Source organism: Tenrec ecaudatus, chromosome 1, assembly GCF_050624435.1.
Source record: "Tenrec ecaudatus isolate mTenEca1 chromosome 1, mTenEca1.hap1, whole genome shotgun sequence".
Taxonomy (NCBI): Eukaryota; Metazoa; Chordata; class Mammalia; order Afrosoricida; family Tenrecidae; genus Tenrec; species Tenrec ecaudatus.
In genome coordinates this window covers 12141736-12158136 of record NC_134530.1, presented here as the reverse complement: position 1 = coordinate 12158136, position 16401 = coordinate 12141736, and the positions used below count along the sequence as shown (strand labels likewise).

Here is a 16401-nt window from a genome sequence, read left to right as displayed (position 1 = left end):
CTTTCAATTTCTTGATTTTTGGCGTTCAAGGTTGGGGCATCACTTTGAGTAACAGTCGTAAGAGCTGCTTTTCCCTGCTGGCATAGGAATGTTACCCTGGCACCGGTAGCGTTGTTCTCCCACGTGGATCTTGAAGTGTTCTTTTGTACCCTGGATGAAATGCCACTCCTTTAAAAAAATTTTTTTTATTGGGGGCTCATACAACTCTTATCACCATCCATCCATTGTGTCAAGCCCATTTGTACATTTGTTGCCATCATCATTCTGAAAACATTTGCTTTCTACTTGAGCCCTTGGTATCAGCTCCTCATTTTCCCCCTCCCTCCCCGCTCCCCTGCCACTCCCCTTTGATGTCTCATTCTTGACCATTAAACCCTATGACTATGAGTTGAAAACTGCTAATACTGTTTGTTGCACTTCACAGAAGGGCCTAGAGAAATGCCACTGGATCTCCCTCTTCTAAGAGTGTGATCACCTGACACTCACTTTTTATTGTTTTTAAAAAATAAGTAATCAGATGTTTTTGCATTTCCCTTTTGAAGGGTGGGGGTGCTGGTTTCTATTTCTTGATGTTTTGGGTTAACTTCTTTACCACTCATCCTTCTGTTTTATGTTCAGTGTTTCAAATCCAGTTTGTATTTAAAGCTTTTTAAAGTATCCAAACTGTGAGTGAGTCCAGTGAGCTGTTTCTAGTATGATGTTAATATAACCCCATGAAGTGTATCGAAATTTCAATTTGATGATTGACAAACATAACATGTTTACAAATAAACTGTACTGTTGATAAAAAATCAACAACAACAACAGCAAAACCTGCTGATACCAGTCCCTTTGAGCTCACTAATGCCTTGGATATTGATCTTTACATGTTCCAATTAATTTTTGATGACTTCTCTTTTTTTTAATTAATTTATTTTTTTTAATTAATTTAAAAAAACATTTTATTAGGGACTCATACAACTCTTATTACAATCCATACATAGATCAATTGTGTAAAGCACATCTGTACATTCTTTGCCCTCATCATTTTCAAAGCATTTGCTCTCCACTTAAGTCCTTTGCATCAGGTCCTCTTATTTTCCCCTCCCTCCCCACTCCCCCCTCCCTCATGAGCCCTTTATAATTTATAAATTATTATTTTGTCATATCTTTCCCTGTCCGATGTCTCCTTTCACCCCTTTTCTACTGTCCGTCTCCCAGGGAGGAGGTCACATGTAGATCCTTGTAATCGGTTCCGTCTTTCCAACCCACTCACCCTCTACCCTTCCAGTATCACCCCTCACACTCCTGGTCCTGAAGGTATCATCTGCCCTGGATTCCCTGTGCTTCTAGCTCCTATCTGTGCCAGTGTACATCCTCTGCTCTATCCAGACTTGCAAGGTAGAATTCGGATCATGATAGTTGGGGCGGGGAGGAAGCATTTAGGAATTGGAGGAAAGTTGTATTCTTCATCGGTGCTACATCGCCCCCTAACTGACACATCTCCTTCCTGAGACCCCTCTGCCAGGGGATCTCCAGTGGCCGAAAAATGGACTTTGGGTCTCCACTCTGCACTTCCCCCTTCATTCACTATGGTAAGATTCCCCCCCCCCATGATGCCTTATACCTGATCCATTCGACACCTCGTGATCACACAGGCTGGTGTGCTTTTCCACGTGGGCTTTGTTGCTTATGAGCTAGATGGTCGCTTGTTTACCTTCAAGCCTTTAAGACCCCAGACGCTATCTCTTTTGATAGCCGGGCACCATCAGCTTTCTTCGCCACATTTGCTTATGCACCCGTTTGTCCTCAGCAATCGTATCATGGAGGTGTGCACCCAATGATATGATTTTTTTGTTCTTTGATGCCTGATAACTGATCCCTTCGGAACCACGTGATCACGCAGGCTGGCGTGTTCTTCCATGTGGGCTTTGTTGCTTCTGAGCTAGATGGCCCCTTGTTTATCTTTCAGCCTTTAAGACCCCAGACGCTATCTCTTTTGATAGCCGGGCACCATTAGCTTTCTTCACCACATTTGCTTCTTCACCCACTTTGTCTTCAGCGGTTGTGTTGGGTGAGCATCATAGAATGCCAATTTAATAGAAGAAAGTATTCATGCATTGAGGGAGTACTTGAGTAGAGACCCAATATCCTTCCGCCACCTTAATACTAAACCTATAAATATAAGCACATAGATCTTATTCTTTTTTATAAATCATTTTATTGGGGGCTCGTACAACTCTTATAACAATTCATACATACATCCATTGTGTCAAGCACATTTGTACATTTGTTGCTATCATCATTCTCAAAACATTCTCTTTCTACTTGAGCCCTTGGTATCAGCTCATTTTTCCCTTCCCTCCCTCCCTCCCTCTCACGAACCCTTGATAATTTATAAATTGGGATTATTTTTCCATGTCTTACACTGTCCGACGTCTCCCTTCACCCACTTTTCTGTTGTCCATCCCCCAGGGAGGGGGTTATATGTAGATTCTTGTAATAGATTCTCTTTTTCTACCCCACCTTCTCTCCACCCTCCCGGTATCACCACTCTCACCACTGGTCCTGAAGGGATCATCTGTCCTAGATTCCCTGTGTTTCCAGCTCCTGTCTGTACCAGTGTACATCCTTTGGTCTAGCCGGGGATCATGATAGTGGATGGGGAGGAAGCATTTAGGAACTAGAGGAAAGTCGTGTGCTTCATCGTTGCTATACTGCATGATTGATTTTTTTGTTCTTTGATGCCTGATCCTGTGGACACTTCATGATCACACAGGCAGGTGTGCTTCTTCCATGTGGGCTCTGTTGCTTCTCAGCTAGATGGCCACTTGTTTACCTTGCCCCTTTTTCTTAACTGCAGGCTCCATCCATCCACATTCCAGTTTAAATGGATCTCTGCAGCTGCTGCTTCTCTTTCTGAGCCATGCCACACCAGCACAGGGAGGTCCAGAAAACCTCAGCCCATCGGCACCGTGCAGGCAGAGATGGAGACGCTACCTTCTCATCTGAGAGGCTCCTCTGCTGGCACTGTATCCGACAATGGTCCGCTGCTCTTCATGAGGCTTCACTGGCCAATTCGTTAAGAAGTAAACCACCAGGTCCTTCTTCCTAGTCTGTCTCAGTGTGGAAGCTTCACTGAGACCTGGCCCCATATGGGTGAGCCTCCTGGGATTGGAAATACAGGAGGCATAGCGACCCTGCAGGACAAGGTAGAACTGCCCCTGTGGGTTTCCAAGGCTGTATGTAACGCCTAGTGGGAGTAGAGAGCCTCATCTTGCTCCAGCATGGCAGCTGGTGGTTTCAAACACACAACTCACCACAGCACGGAAAACTCCTGAACGCTCCCTCCCCTCAAAAAACGTTGTGGGGGAAACTCCATTATCTCTGCATTCCAATTTTCCCACGAACTTTTGGAAGCTCCCTTGCCCAGTGGCCCTGTCTCTTCAACTGTTCCCAAGCCGCCATTGAGGGGCTATGTGCAGAGGAGGGAAGGGGGGGGACCTGATGGATGATTGAGACATGGGGGAGACAGGCAGGGAGGTGGGTGGTGGGGCTGGGCCAGGCCCTTCTTCATATGCAAATGGTTTGTGGAGGTTGAGTTCCTATTGGTTCTCTGGGGATCTGGTCTTTCATTTGGGGCTATTGAAACCAAAGCAATGAGAGATTACCCAGGTGTGGAGGGAGAGGAGAGGCTTTTAGTCCCAAATCGGTGGGCCTGAGATGCGTCCGTTGGGGGCTGAGCCCACCCACCTGGCCTAGGTCTTTCTCTGCCCTACCCTGCTGTCCTGGTAGCGACCCTGCCCTTCAACTCCAGTTTGTCAGCCTGCCTCCGTTTCCTTGTTGTTTCTTTACAGAAGGGGGGGTCCCTCAATTTCTTTTCTTGGCTACCAGACTTTTCTCCTACTCTCCCCTGCCCGCCCCCCGGCCTTCCCCACAGGGTAAAATTGACCAGCACGTGATGGGCACCCCCCCCCTCCCCGACCCACCCGCAGAACGTCCGGGGAGGCTGTCGGAGCCCATCGCCTCGCCTGGGTCCCACGTCTCACCTTCCCCGCCCCGCACAGCACCCCGCGCGGTCGGTGGGTCCCCGAGACGAGCTGGGGGCGGGGCCGGGGGCGGAGCCCGCAACAAAGGCAGGGAGCGACCGAGCGAGGGGGCTGGGGTGGGTGGAATCCCGGCCGCCGGCGAGGCGGGGGAGGTGGCGGCGCCGGGTCGCCCGGCCGGGAGGGCGGGGTCGCGCATGGTCGCGGGCCGGGCGCCAAGGCGCCTCTAGGGCGGGCGGGGGGCCGGGCGCGGGCCGGGGGCGCGTCATGTGGCGGCTCACGGTCCCGCCGCTGCTGCTGCCGCTGCTGCTGTGCCCAGGCCTCGCCGGACAGGTAGGGGGCCCGGGGCAGGTGTGGGCTGGGGGTGTCGGGAGCAGAGCGGGGCTGGGGTGCAGGGGGTGAGGGTGTTCCTGGAGAGACTGCAGGGCTTGCTCCGGGAGGGGGGTCGCAGCGGGGGAGAGGCGGGGATGGCCTCCCCGGATGGAAGGGGGTGAACGAGGTGGAGGTGGGGGCGCCTCCAAATCCTACCTGAAACCTGAGCTTGACTTGGGGGCCGCCTGACCTCGGCTTCTGGGGTTCTCAACCCCTCAGTGACCCGGAGCCCACCCCACACCCCGCCATGTCGCTGGGGGGGGCAGAGTTAGGGGAGAAACTTCAGTGTCACTTAACCCTTCACTGCCCCTCCATCATGGCGGGAGGTGTCAGACGGGGGGGACCCATCCTCGCGCCGCCTGCACCCCCAGTGTAGGCAAGGGGGTGGGACTCACGTGTGAGTGACTGACGGGGCTGGGTGTGAAGGGGTGCGGTGCGGAGGGAGCCAGTGTGGCTGGTGTGCCTGGTGGGGATTTTGGGTGTGTGGCTGAGAGGTGTCTGGCGGCCGGTTGTGAATTGGCGTGTGATGGGCAGAGCGTGTTTGTGCCCCCCTCCCGGCGCGTGTCTGTGCGTAACAAGGGGGTGACCATGGGGAGGCCTGATGTGACACTGTGAGACTTAGCCCCCTGCGACGGGAGTTGTGTGTCGGTGCGTGACAGGCCGGGTGACTGGAGATCTTTCCGTGGCCGTCACCGCGTGTGGAGGGCTGTGGGGGACAGGGTCCCCCCGCGGCCGTGCCTGGCTGTTGTACAAAATGTCTGTGACCGGGTGTGTGGCGGTGCGGGAGCTTGGGAGCGACCCTGTGTCACACTTGCGCCCAGAGACAAATCGTGCTGAAAAGGGGTGTGAAAAATGAAGGCTGGGCGTGTCAGCGTGTGCCTGGTGGTGCACGTGTGCGCGCGCGCGTGTGCACCCACTGAGCATTGAGATTGGTGCCTCGTACCGCGCCCCCACACCCCGCCATGCATGTTCTCACGGAAGCAAGTCTTCCGGGGTACTCCACCCCCTTGGGCGCTTGCCATCGTATGTGATATATGGGGGAGGGGAGAGGGCAGGGGGGTCCAAGTTTTCTTCAGCAATTGGGAGTCCTTTCTGGTCTCCTCCATCTTGGGGACCGGAGCCCCTTCATGATCGCTGACCTGTAGGTGAAAGGGAAGCTGGGATCACACATCAGCAAAGGTATTGAGCGTCCCTGCGTGGTGCCTTCCGCACGGGTGGTGCGTGCATTTATTCCACCCGCACCGACGATGGACGCTGTTGTCAGTCAGCCTCATTTGACAGACGCAGAAACGGGCGCAGGACTGTTCGGGTCACTGCTTGGGCTCGGGCTCAGGCGCGGCAGAGCTGGGGTGGAAGGGAGGCGCTCTGGCTCCTGAGCCTGTGTGTTTACATTTGCGAAAAAAGAAACCACCTCCCTGGGTCTGGCGCACGGGGTAGGATCCTTAGGTGCCCTGGTGAAGTAGAGTACCAGGTCAGCGGTTGGACTCCACCAGCAGCTCCCTGGAGAAAGACTTGGCTTTCTACTCCGGCAAAGACTCCCAGTCTGGGGAACCCACAGGGGCGGTCACTGAGTTGGAATCCACTTGATGGCAGGGAGTTTGATTGGGGTCATGCCAAGGGCTACAGTGCCTCCAAGTGGCCGCTATGGGGATTATAGGATCACAATCACTTCTGCCCCTACATTTGCCCAACCTGGCATCCCAGGAAAGCAAGGGGCAGGAGCAAGGGTGAGGTAGGATGCTCTGCCCCCCTTTCACCTCCTCCATCACTTCCCAGAGCTCCTTCTCTCAGCCCTTCAAGGCTCCCCCAGAGGTCCCTTCCTTCTACAAGTCCCTCATTGGCCCATCATCACATATTATTAAGCTCTGGGGCTATAGCTGAACCAAGGGGTCAATAGTTTTGTTACCCGTAAGCTGACCTTCTGGTAAGGGATAATGGCAGTCACTTCATAAATACATCCTACACTACAAGTGGCATGTAGGATAGTGGACAGGACAAAGGGACGAGACAGAGAAGTATTTACTAGTCTACGCTAAGGTATTTGGAGGGCAGCTCCCTGGCGAACCACTTGGGAGAGATCCATCTTCGTAGCGACTCCAAAGAAAGGCGGTCCAACCCAATGCAGAACTTACGCAACGATACCACTGATATCACACGCAGGTAAAAATTGGCTGACTACATTTCAAAGATGGTTGTAGTACTCTTAACAACACAACTGGCAGGAATGCACAGCTGGATTCAGGGGAGGATGTGCAATGAGGGATGTCTGTCATTCCAAGGCCAGGAGGATCTCAGCTGCGAGCAAGGAACAGCAGAAAGCTGTTTACTTATGTGTTCGCGACTGAGCCAAGGCATTTGACTGTGTGGCTCATGGCCACTGGTGGGCAGCCTTGAGAAGAGTGGGCATTACAGAACCCTTCATGGTGCTCCTGGGGAACCCATTCACAAGCTCAGAGGCAGCTGTCTGATTGTGTGGTTTCAACTCAAGAAAGGTGTGCGTCAGGAGGGCTCTATGCGTCCACCATCCTTGTTCAATCTGGACGCTGAGCAAATAGTCTGAGAAGCGGGAGTGTAGGAAGAAAACCGCAACATGAAGGCTGGACGGAGACTCCTTACCCACCTGCATGATGCGGAGGACACAACCTTGCTGGCTGAGAGAGGGTTGAAGGCCCTTACTGATGAAGATCAAAGCCGGCCGTCTGCAGTTTGAAGGGCACCGGACGGCATCAAGAAAACACCATCCTCCCAGCTGGGCCAATAGGCAGCGACCTGGATACACGGAGAAAAGATTGATGTTGTCAAGGAGTTCATTTTCCTTGGCCGTCAAGAACTCAAAAGACGGATTTGCATTGGGTCCAGCCGCTGTCCCCGGGGTCTCTTTCAAAGCGCTGAAAAGCAGAGATGTTACTTTGAAACTCCGATGCTGCTGACCCGAGCCCTGGCATTTTCAATCACACCTCATCTGCGTGTGAAAGCGGAACCCTAAGTAAGGAAGATGAAAGAAGAATTTGGTGTATTTGAATTATGGCCTTGCCGCAAGGACTGTCCCACCACCAGCCAGAAGAACAGACTCTGTCCTGGAAGAAGTACAGGCAGAATACTCCCGGGAAGGGAGGCCAGCTAGGCTTCCTGGCCCATATTTTGGCCATGGTCTCAAGAGGGACCAGTTTCTGGAGATGGATGTCCCATGGGAAAGAGGAAGAATCTCCATAAAAGGGGGTGCCCAGTGGCTTACGTGTAGCCGTCATGGCCAGGATGGTGCAGGATCCGGCCATTGCGTTCTGTGGGCTGTGGGGTCAGGAGTCAGAACCGATTCAATGGCACTTAAGGATAACAACGACAAAGGGGAATTCGAGAATGGTGGACGGTAGTGCTCAGACCAGGTGTGTTTAAGGAGGTGGCATCTGAGGGGACACCCGAAGGAGGGGAGGGAGAAAGCCTTGTGGCTCAACCGATGCAAAAATCCTATTGTGGGAATGGATTTGGTGTGTTTCAGGAGCAGTGGGGAGGCCAGTGGGAGTGGAGGGGAGTGAGAGAGGCGGTGGGCAGAGATGAAGGCAGGGGAGGCAGGAGGAGCCAGACCCCACCTATGCGCTGTGCGCTGGAGTTTAGATTTGTCTCTGAAAGGACTTATCCAAGGCATTGTCCACCTACCTGCCCATCTATCTAGAGTCTGTCCAACGTGTTCTGCAATCTGGCCCCAACGTGACCTGCGAGCTGCCCCAGGACTTGATAGCTTACAGTCCCACCCACTGACCCTTGGGAAGTTTTTCTGAAGATCTAGCTACATACATCTGAGCACTCGTAGGGTTTGAGGGTCCTCCCCTTCCTTGGGTCCCCACAGAGTGAAGAGGAATTCAGTTGGGAGTCAAGGTCTTAGGGCCTTTGTACTTGACATTCCTTCTGCCCGGGATGGGGCACTGTTCTCCCAGGCTAGCTATGCCTGTGTGTGTGTGTGTGTGTGTGTGTGTGTGTTTCCTCCAGCAGGTCTCTGACCTGACCAGTCTTCTTGAATATCTGCTCCTCTCCCCCACATCACCACTCTCTGCCCTCTTGTCCTAGGTTCTTTTTCTCCATAGTGTTGGCTACAACCCCTCCATGACTTGATTGTTAATCCATTGTCTGTCTCCTCTCCAGAGGTTTTTGATGTGTCCCAGTGCCTAGAACACAGCCTGGCACACGCTCCCACTCAAACTCACTGTCATTGAGTCGATCCTGACTCATCCCCACCCTGTAGGACAGGGTAGAGCTGCCCCTGTGGGCTTCTGCGATTGTCATTCTTGATGGAAGTAAAAAGCTTCGTCTTTCTCCCAAGGAGTGGATGGTGGTTTTGAACTGCTGACCTTGTGGTTAGCAGCCCAACATGTAACCACAATGCCGCTAGTGCTCCTTGGCACACACTTGTTTGACTAAATGAACGCATTGCTAGTTACCATTAAGTTGTCTGTGTGCCGACATGTACAACCGGTTGAACTGCTGGCCTAGCATGGCACCGTCTCTGGGCACAGTGCATACCATCTGTAGTCATGGCCTCTGTGTAGTTTGAATGTCTTCCCCCTTGGGATCCATCTTCCCATGTGTGCCACACAGCATTCTGCTGTGATCCACAAGGTTCTCATTGGCGGAATTTTGGAAGTAGATCACCCGGCCTTTCTTCCTCGTCTGCCTTAATCTGGAAGCTCTGCTGAAACCTGCCCACCACAGGTTGACTCTGCTGGTATTTGAAATACCAGTTGCATAGCTTCCAGAATCTTAGCAATGCAAAGGCACCATTGTACAATGCACTGACAGGCTGTGGAATACACACAGGTACACCCATGTACACCTGTGTAGACACAGGTACACACACACATGTATGCGTGCATGCACACACACAGAGGCATACAGAGTTGTTATCTGCCCAGCATCTTCTTTCTCAAACTGCTGTGATCTTGTGCCCAAAGGTCGGAGGAACAGCCCTTCCCTCGGACAAGGCTAACTTTCTGTGTGCTTCAAGCCTGCTGCCACTCCTGGGTTGGAAACATCAGGAAAACCCATTTCCCCCACCTGCACCTGACATGCCACCATTACTTAGAAGCAAAGACCAAACTCATTGCCATCATAGCCATTCAGACTCAGAACCAGCCTGTGCGTTTCAGAAACTGTTAATCTTTTATAAATATTTTAAAGCAGCCTTACTGGCATCTAGTCTGCAAACCATATAATTCAATAGTTCAGTCACATCAAGAAGAGTTGTACAATCGTCACCACCATCAGCTTTAGAACATTTCACTCATTCTTGTATGTGTCAATCTAGACTACAGAAACAAACCCATGGACCCACACGTGTATAAGAAAGAGATTTATGTACAAGAGCAATTAAACATTGAGAAAATATCCCAGCCCAGTTCAGAGCAAGTCCATAAGTCTGATATTGCTCATATGTCTGATACCACTCTATAAAGTCCTCTTTAGACTCATGAAACACATGTAATGACACTGAATGCAGGAAGATCACAGGCCAGTGGGTGGGAAGTCTTGTGGATCCAGTGGTGTTGTAAGCATCTCAGTGCTGGCAGGGGCCTCTCTGGCATCTCCAGCTTCAGAAGTCTGGTTGCAGCATTGTAGCTTGTCTAAGCTCAGAGAACTAGAGAGACTCTCCTGTCTCCAAAGAGGAAATACTGGATATCCCAGAATTCTCAGGAGAAGGCCATGCCCATTGGTTACTATCTGATTGACAGGCTAGACTCCACCCTACACTCTTAATCCTCAAATTGACAAATGATTGTACTTATCGTCATTAACTCCCTACTTCCCCCGGCCTCTCCTGCCATACCCCCAAGGAACCATTAATCCAGGTACTGTCTCTGTAGAGTTACCTATCCTGGATTTTACAGACAGGGGAAACGAAAAGAAGCTAACAAGAATAACAAAGCGAAATGGATTAAAACCTCAATAGAAAAGATAGCAGAAAATATTAAAAAATTTAACACATTTGAATGGATCATAAGGGAGATCAAATTATAGAGTGAGGCTGTCATATTTTTATCATTATTATTATTGTTGTTATTAACTCTTTACGGGAGCAGAAAGCCTCGTCTTTCTCCCCCAGAGCAGCTGGTGGATTCAAACGGGTGACGTCGTGGTTGGGAGCCCACGACGTCAATGCCCCAGGTGGAAGGAAATGAACGAACATCTGAAGGACCGGAGGGAATACATACATAGGGAGGAAGACGAGGCTCTCTGCTCCCCTATAGACTCACCCTTTGGAAGCCCCCAGGGGCGCAGGCCCGGGACGCGGACTTGACCGCAGCGGGCCTTTGAGCTCCGTTCCCGGGCAGAGCCGCGCCGGCCGGAAACCGGGGCTGCAGCGCCACCTGGTGGAGGAGCGGGCTCCGCGCAGGGGCCGTGTGTCCCGCGGCGCGGGCGCCGTGCGTGCGTGCGTGCGTGCGTGCGTGCGGGGTCACGTGTCTGGTCATGTGTCGGGCCTGGCCCGGGTGACACGAGGAGGAGCTGCTCGTCCCGGGCGGGATCCGTAAGAACACTCGGCCGATGGAGAAACGTGCAGCCAAGAAAGGAGCAAGCGATCCCAATGGCCACGCGAGACAACGAGGAGCGCGCACAGGAGGGCGGGAGGGGCCATCGAGTGCCTCTGACCTCCGGCCGCTGCGTCAGTCCATCTGGGAGCGGGGTCTTTGCATTTCCCCCTGTCCCCTCGACTGGACAAGCGCGATGTCCTCGTCCAAGAAGGGGCCCCTCCTGGTCACAGGTGCAAGGACAGGAGGTGTGTGTTTGAGCTCGGCTTCTCCCTAGACGGCGCACCCACACCACCATTCAAACGCACCGCATGTGCCTGGACCCTTGTTTCTCCCAGATGTGTGTTTGCATGTGTGTGTCGTCGTTGCTAGCTGCTGTGGAGTTAGGCCTCGAATCACGGTGACCCCACAGATGGTTGTGATCCGTTGAGTTTCTATGAGGTTTTTTTTGCAAGGGGATTGCCTGGCCTTTCTTCCGCCTGCGTCCGAGTCTGAAGCTCTGCTGAAACACGGTCAGCATTATGGCAGCCTGCACTGACAGATCTGCATACACTGGCTGCAAATGAAACCCAGAGCTCTCTCACGGAACCACCGCCGCCTCTTAACGGTGGTAAAATCTGCAGAGCAAGTGCGTGTCGTTTCAACCCTTTTGAAGAGTAAAGCTAAGTGAGTTGATGGATATGCCCTGTATGCAAAATGATGGCGCTATTTTAGGTTCGTTCCCACTTGCTAAAAAACTATTGCATTAAAGTGTTATTTATCTTGAGTACGGAGGGGCTCTTGTTCCCCAACCCCTTACATCGTGACCCCCAGGCAACTGCCTCGCTAGACACCCTGGTCCCAGCTGGGTGTGGTGAGACGTGTGGGGCACATGTGAGCAGAGCCTACCTCTCCGTGTGCAAGTAGTGCTCTAGGGAGGGTGTGTGTGTGTGTGTGTGTGTGTGTGTGTGTCTCCAAGTTGAGCAGAGTGTGAAATCACCCCTTGTGTCTGTGCACATGGAGGCTCTGTGTCCGTGCATGCAGACCAGATAGGGGTATGTGGATGTCCCGCAGCCCCACAGCTATGTGTGGGCGATGACAGGGCCACCCAAGTTCCGCGAAGGGCCCGGGAGGAAGTGACTGGCATGCTGCCTTGCTCATATGTGTAAGCTTCCATCTAACCCAGTGCGGGTGGAGAGGAGTCCCACTCGAGATGGCCTGTGTGTGTTGGAGGAGAGCCGTGTTCTGTTCTGTTGGGTTTGGGGTGGCTGCTTTGATTTCAGGAAGAAATCGCCAGGCCTTTCTTCCGAGGTGCCTCTGATGTCCTCGGACCTCCCCCAACCTTCCTGTTAGCCACTGAGCCTGTTCCCCATTCCCACCAGTTCAGGATTCCAGGGAGTCATCTAGACAACATGTACTGGGAGTCCTCCTCTGTGCCTCATTCCAGAAACCAAGGTCTAGGTGACAGCCCACCCTTCCAAGGGGGGTTGGATGGGAGTGTCATTTCTCTGGAGGAGTTGAGCCTGGGCATCTTGGGGAGAGGGGGTTTGTGAAGGGAGCGGGAGACTTTGGCCCCACTCTTAGGGGACCCCTGTCTGAGAACACCAACATGATGTCTTCCTCCCTAGGCTGGAGGCCCAATCTGTCTCACCACTTCATCCACCCAGAACGTAGCCACAAGCCAAGGAGACACCAGGAACCAGTGGAGAGTCATTAGACTCTGTTTCTTTCCTAAAGTCTGTAGGCAGAAAAGCTTGTCCCCATCTGTTTTGGGACCCACCCCCCCAACCCAATGGGATCTTGGTGCCTGCAGACACTTACTGCACACCCAGTTCTAACGTCCTGGCAGGGGTGGGGCGGGGGCACGGAAGCCGTGCTCGGCAGAGGACACTACATGAGAAACCAAAAACCAAAGTGGGGGTGCGTGGCTGTTGACGGGAATGGCAGGTAGCTCCTCACCTTCTAGACCCCAGAGGGTCACGTTCTTCCCAGGAAACATGCCTCGTGAGCGCACGATAAGCCAGATCCAAGCCATTCCTGATTTGTCTGATAATTTAGTGGAAGATATGGATCGAGGCCCTGGAAGTGTGGAGAGATGCAGCAGAGCCCAGCTAGGGAGCGGCCCTCAAGGCTAAGCCCAGGAGGTTCAGCTGGGAGACAGTGCAGCAGGGTCCCAGGACTCTGCGCGGGATGTCAAGAATCACCCAGGCTACAGGCATACGATGGGATCTGATGCTTCAGTCAAGAACGGTGACGACTTTCTAAAACACAGCAACACAGGGACAAACCCGGACAACATTATGCTTAGCAACACTCGTCCGTCTTCTAACTGGAGTCATCTCATAACACCCCCATTCGAAGGAAGAACAAAGAATAAGAAAAGTGGTTTTTCACACCAAAAGACCCCGAGGAGGCTTGGGATGGGGGTGGGCTTAGGGAGAGGGCAAGGATAGGAAATTATAGTGTTAGGAAGGGCCGAATAAAACAGAACCACATTTATGGGAATTTAAAGAGATTGTATGACTAATTTCATTTGTTTAGACGTAGACTATGCTACCTTAAGTGTAATCCACTAAATATATATTTTTTAAATGAGAGTGAAAGCTCACAGCCTTAAAGCCCCTCCGGATTCCTCGACCCTGGGACGTACATCCTGATCCGAGTGGCTGAAAAAGGAGGAAAGTAAAGCCGCAGTGCCCTTGGAGTCTTCAGTGACATGCAAGTTCATTCCAAACATGAGAGAAGGAAGAGAGTCAATCAGGCTTCCTAGAGGAGGCGCATTTGTGTTGGCCTTGAAGGACGAGCGAGTGGAGATTTGGGAGTGGATTTTCCAAGTAGAAGGCAATCACTGGCTAAGCAACAAGACCCGAAAGGCCAAACAGAGCCTGGCCTGGATGGAGGGCGGCCGGTGTGTCTGGGAGGTGAGACAGGAGATGGGCTTGGGAAGGTAGGTTGTCACCTAACTGTTACAGTCTTGGAAGATGTGTTGCAGATGTTAGACTTTATCGAGCTGGCCATACGGAGTCATAGAAGGGTGTGTGTGTGTGTTTGTGTATGTGTGTGTGTGTGTGTATGTTGTAGAATATTCTAAGCCACACACAAAATGTGGTTGGGCTTGAATGTATGTGTGTTCTGTAGAATACTCTTTTTATTTTTTAAGTCCCATTAAAAAATCATTTTATTGGGGCCTCTTACAGCTCTTATCACACTCCCTCCATCCGTCATCCATCCATTGTGTCAAGCACTTTTGTACATATGTTGCCATCATCATTTTCAAAATATTTTCTTTCTACATGAGCCCTTGGTATCAGCTTCTCATTTTCCCTTCCCTTCCCACCCTCCCTCCCTCCCTCATGAAACCTTGATAAATGATAAATTATTGTTTTAATTTTTTACATTGTCTGATGTCTCCCCTCACCCACTTTACTGTTGTTGGTCCCCCTGGGGGTGGGGGGTTATATGTCAATCATGGTGATCAGTTCCCTCTTTCTTCCCTGTCCTTGCCCCTACCCTCCTGGTATCGCTACTCTCATTATTGGTCCGGGGGTGGGGGGGTTCTGTCCTGGATTCCCTGTGTTGCAAGCTCTTACCTATATCAGTGTACATGCTCTGAATTAGCTAGATTTGTAAAGTAGAATTGGGGTCATGATGGGTGGGTGGGGTGCAGGAGGAAGCATTAAAGAACTGAGGAAAGTTGTATGTTTTGTTGGTGCTATACTGCACCCTGAATGGTGACTCTTCTGTAAGGGTATGTTTACTTGTCTGCAGATGGGCTTTGGGTCTCCACTCCACACTCCCCCTCATTCACATGAATGTGATTTTTTGTTCCGGGTCTTTGAGGCCTGGCACCAGATCCCATCGACACCTCATGATCACACAGGCTGGTGTGCTTCTTCCATGTGGGCTTTGTTGCTTCTCAGCTAGATTGCCACTTGTTTATCTTCAAGCCTTTAAGACCCCAGATGCTATATCTTTTGATAGCCAGGCACCATCAGCTTTCTTCACCATGTTTACTTATCCGCCTACTTTGTCTTCAGCGATCGTCTCAGGAAGGTGAGCATGACAGAATCCCAGGTTATTAGAACACAGTGTTCTTGTGTTGAGGGAGTACTTAAGTAGAGGCCCAATGTCTGTCTGCTGCTGCCTTAATACTTAACATATTAGTATATGCACATAGATCTATTTCCCTATCATTATATATAAATATATTTACATCTGTACACGTATAGAAGTATTTAGACCTCTATAAATGCCCATTTGCCTCCTACTTGTTTCCTCTATTTCCTTTTATTTTCCTCTTGTCCCACTATCATGTTCGACCTTCGTTCGGGTTTCAGTAATTCCTCTCGGCTACATTGCTGTTGATCAAGCCCCACCAGGCATCCTCCGCCTTCCTTGCCATCGATTTTAGATCACTTGTTGCTCCCTTGTCTCTGAGTTTATTGACACCCCCTTTCCTTCCCCCACCTCCCTCTCTCCTGTGCCCCTGTCCTAGAACCATCGGTCCCATTGTTTTCTCCTCTAGGTTGTTTATCATTGTAGAATATTCTAAGGCATACACAAAATGTGGTTGGACTTGAATGTGCATGTGTGTGTGAAAGAGAGGAATGTATGTGTGCATGTGCGTGTGTGCGTGTGTGTGTGTGTGTGTGAGAGAGAGAGAATATCCCTTTGGCCATACATCAAGGGCAGACTAAACATATAAAGGCAGAATTATTTCAGGAGCTAACCAGACTGGAGGCAAGCGAGTGGCCGGCAGAGAGAGTGGGGCAAACACGTGAGGGTTCCTGGCGGGAGTGGGTGAAAGATGCATCTCTCATTGTCCATGTCTGAGGTCCTCAACAATACCTGCGACCTCCTTTCCAACCTCCAGGAATGCGGAACCAAGCGGGGAAAAAATAAGATGTCAAGAGAGCCAAGGGGCTAAGAGACTTCCCTGGGGTGAGGGTTGGGGGCAGGGGGCAGAAAGGGAGTGGTGGCCATGCCGCAACACCACTTTCACCAACTAGCTATAATGGAGAACGCAAGTAAGCCCAGGCACAGGCTCGAAGGCTAGCAGTGTGTGTTGGCTGTTTGGTGTGCCCGCACAGGACCCCCTGCCTTGCTGGGGGTCAGAGGGAAAGATGGCCCCGCTTGACAGAGGGAAGTAAGACTTACTGCACTCAGCTCTTAGTTTTGCTTGGCTTGTGCTTTCTAGTTGATTGCAGAGCCCGATCATCTTTACCTGCTGGAAAGCAAACCGGAGATGTGATTTAGGCTTTGTAATTGACACCCTAACTCTCACTTTCAAGTGAGCGTTTTTATTGATGCGAAACATCTGTGGGAACCACAAGGCTGCGTGGCTTGGAGAAACAGGGTCAGGAAGCGATCGTGCGCTTCCAGCACCAGATCAACAACAAAGAGTCCAGAAGCCCCTCGCTGACCCACCGAGTTGCTCCCCACCTACCTCCACCCCCGAGACATCTCCCACCATGGATTGGTTTAGCCTGCTTCTTAGCTTAGTTCTCAGG

The 16401-nt window shown here is 51.5% G+C and overlaps 1 protein-coding gene across 1 annotated transcript in view; it reads left to right on the top strand.

Moving 5' to 3' along the window:
* Positions 1-4241: 4241 nt before the first annotated feature.
* Positions 4242-16401, top strand: part of OLFM2 (olfactomedin 2) — an 88784-nt gene continuing 76624 nt past the window's right edge. Inside the window, exon 1 of the mRNA XM_075546555.1 lies at positions 4242-4358. Coding sequence (XP_075402670.1) covers positions 4293-4358 — 66 coding nt within the window. The 5' untranslated portion in view covers positions 4242-4292. The remainder of the gene's footprint in view (positions 4359-16401) is intronic.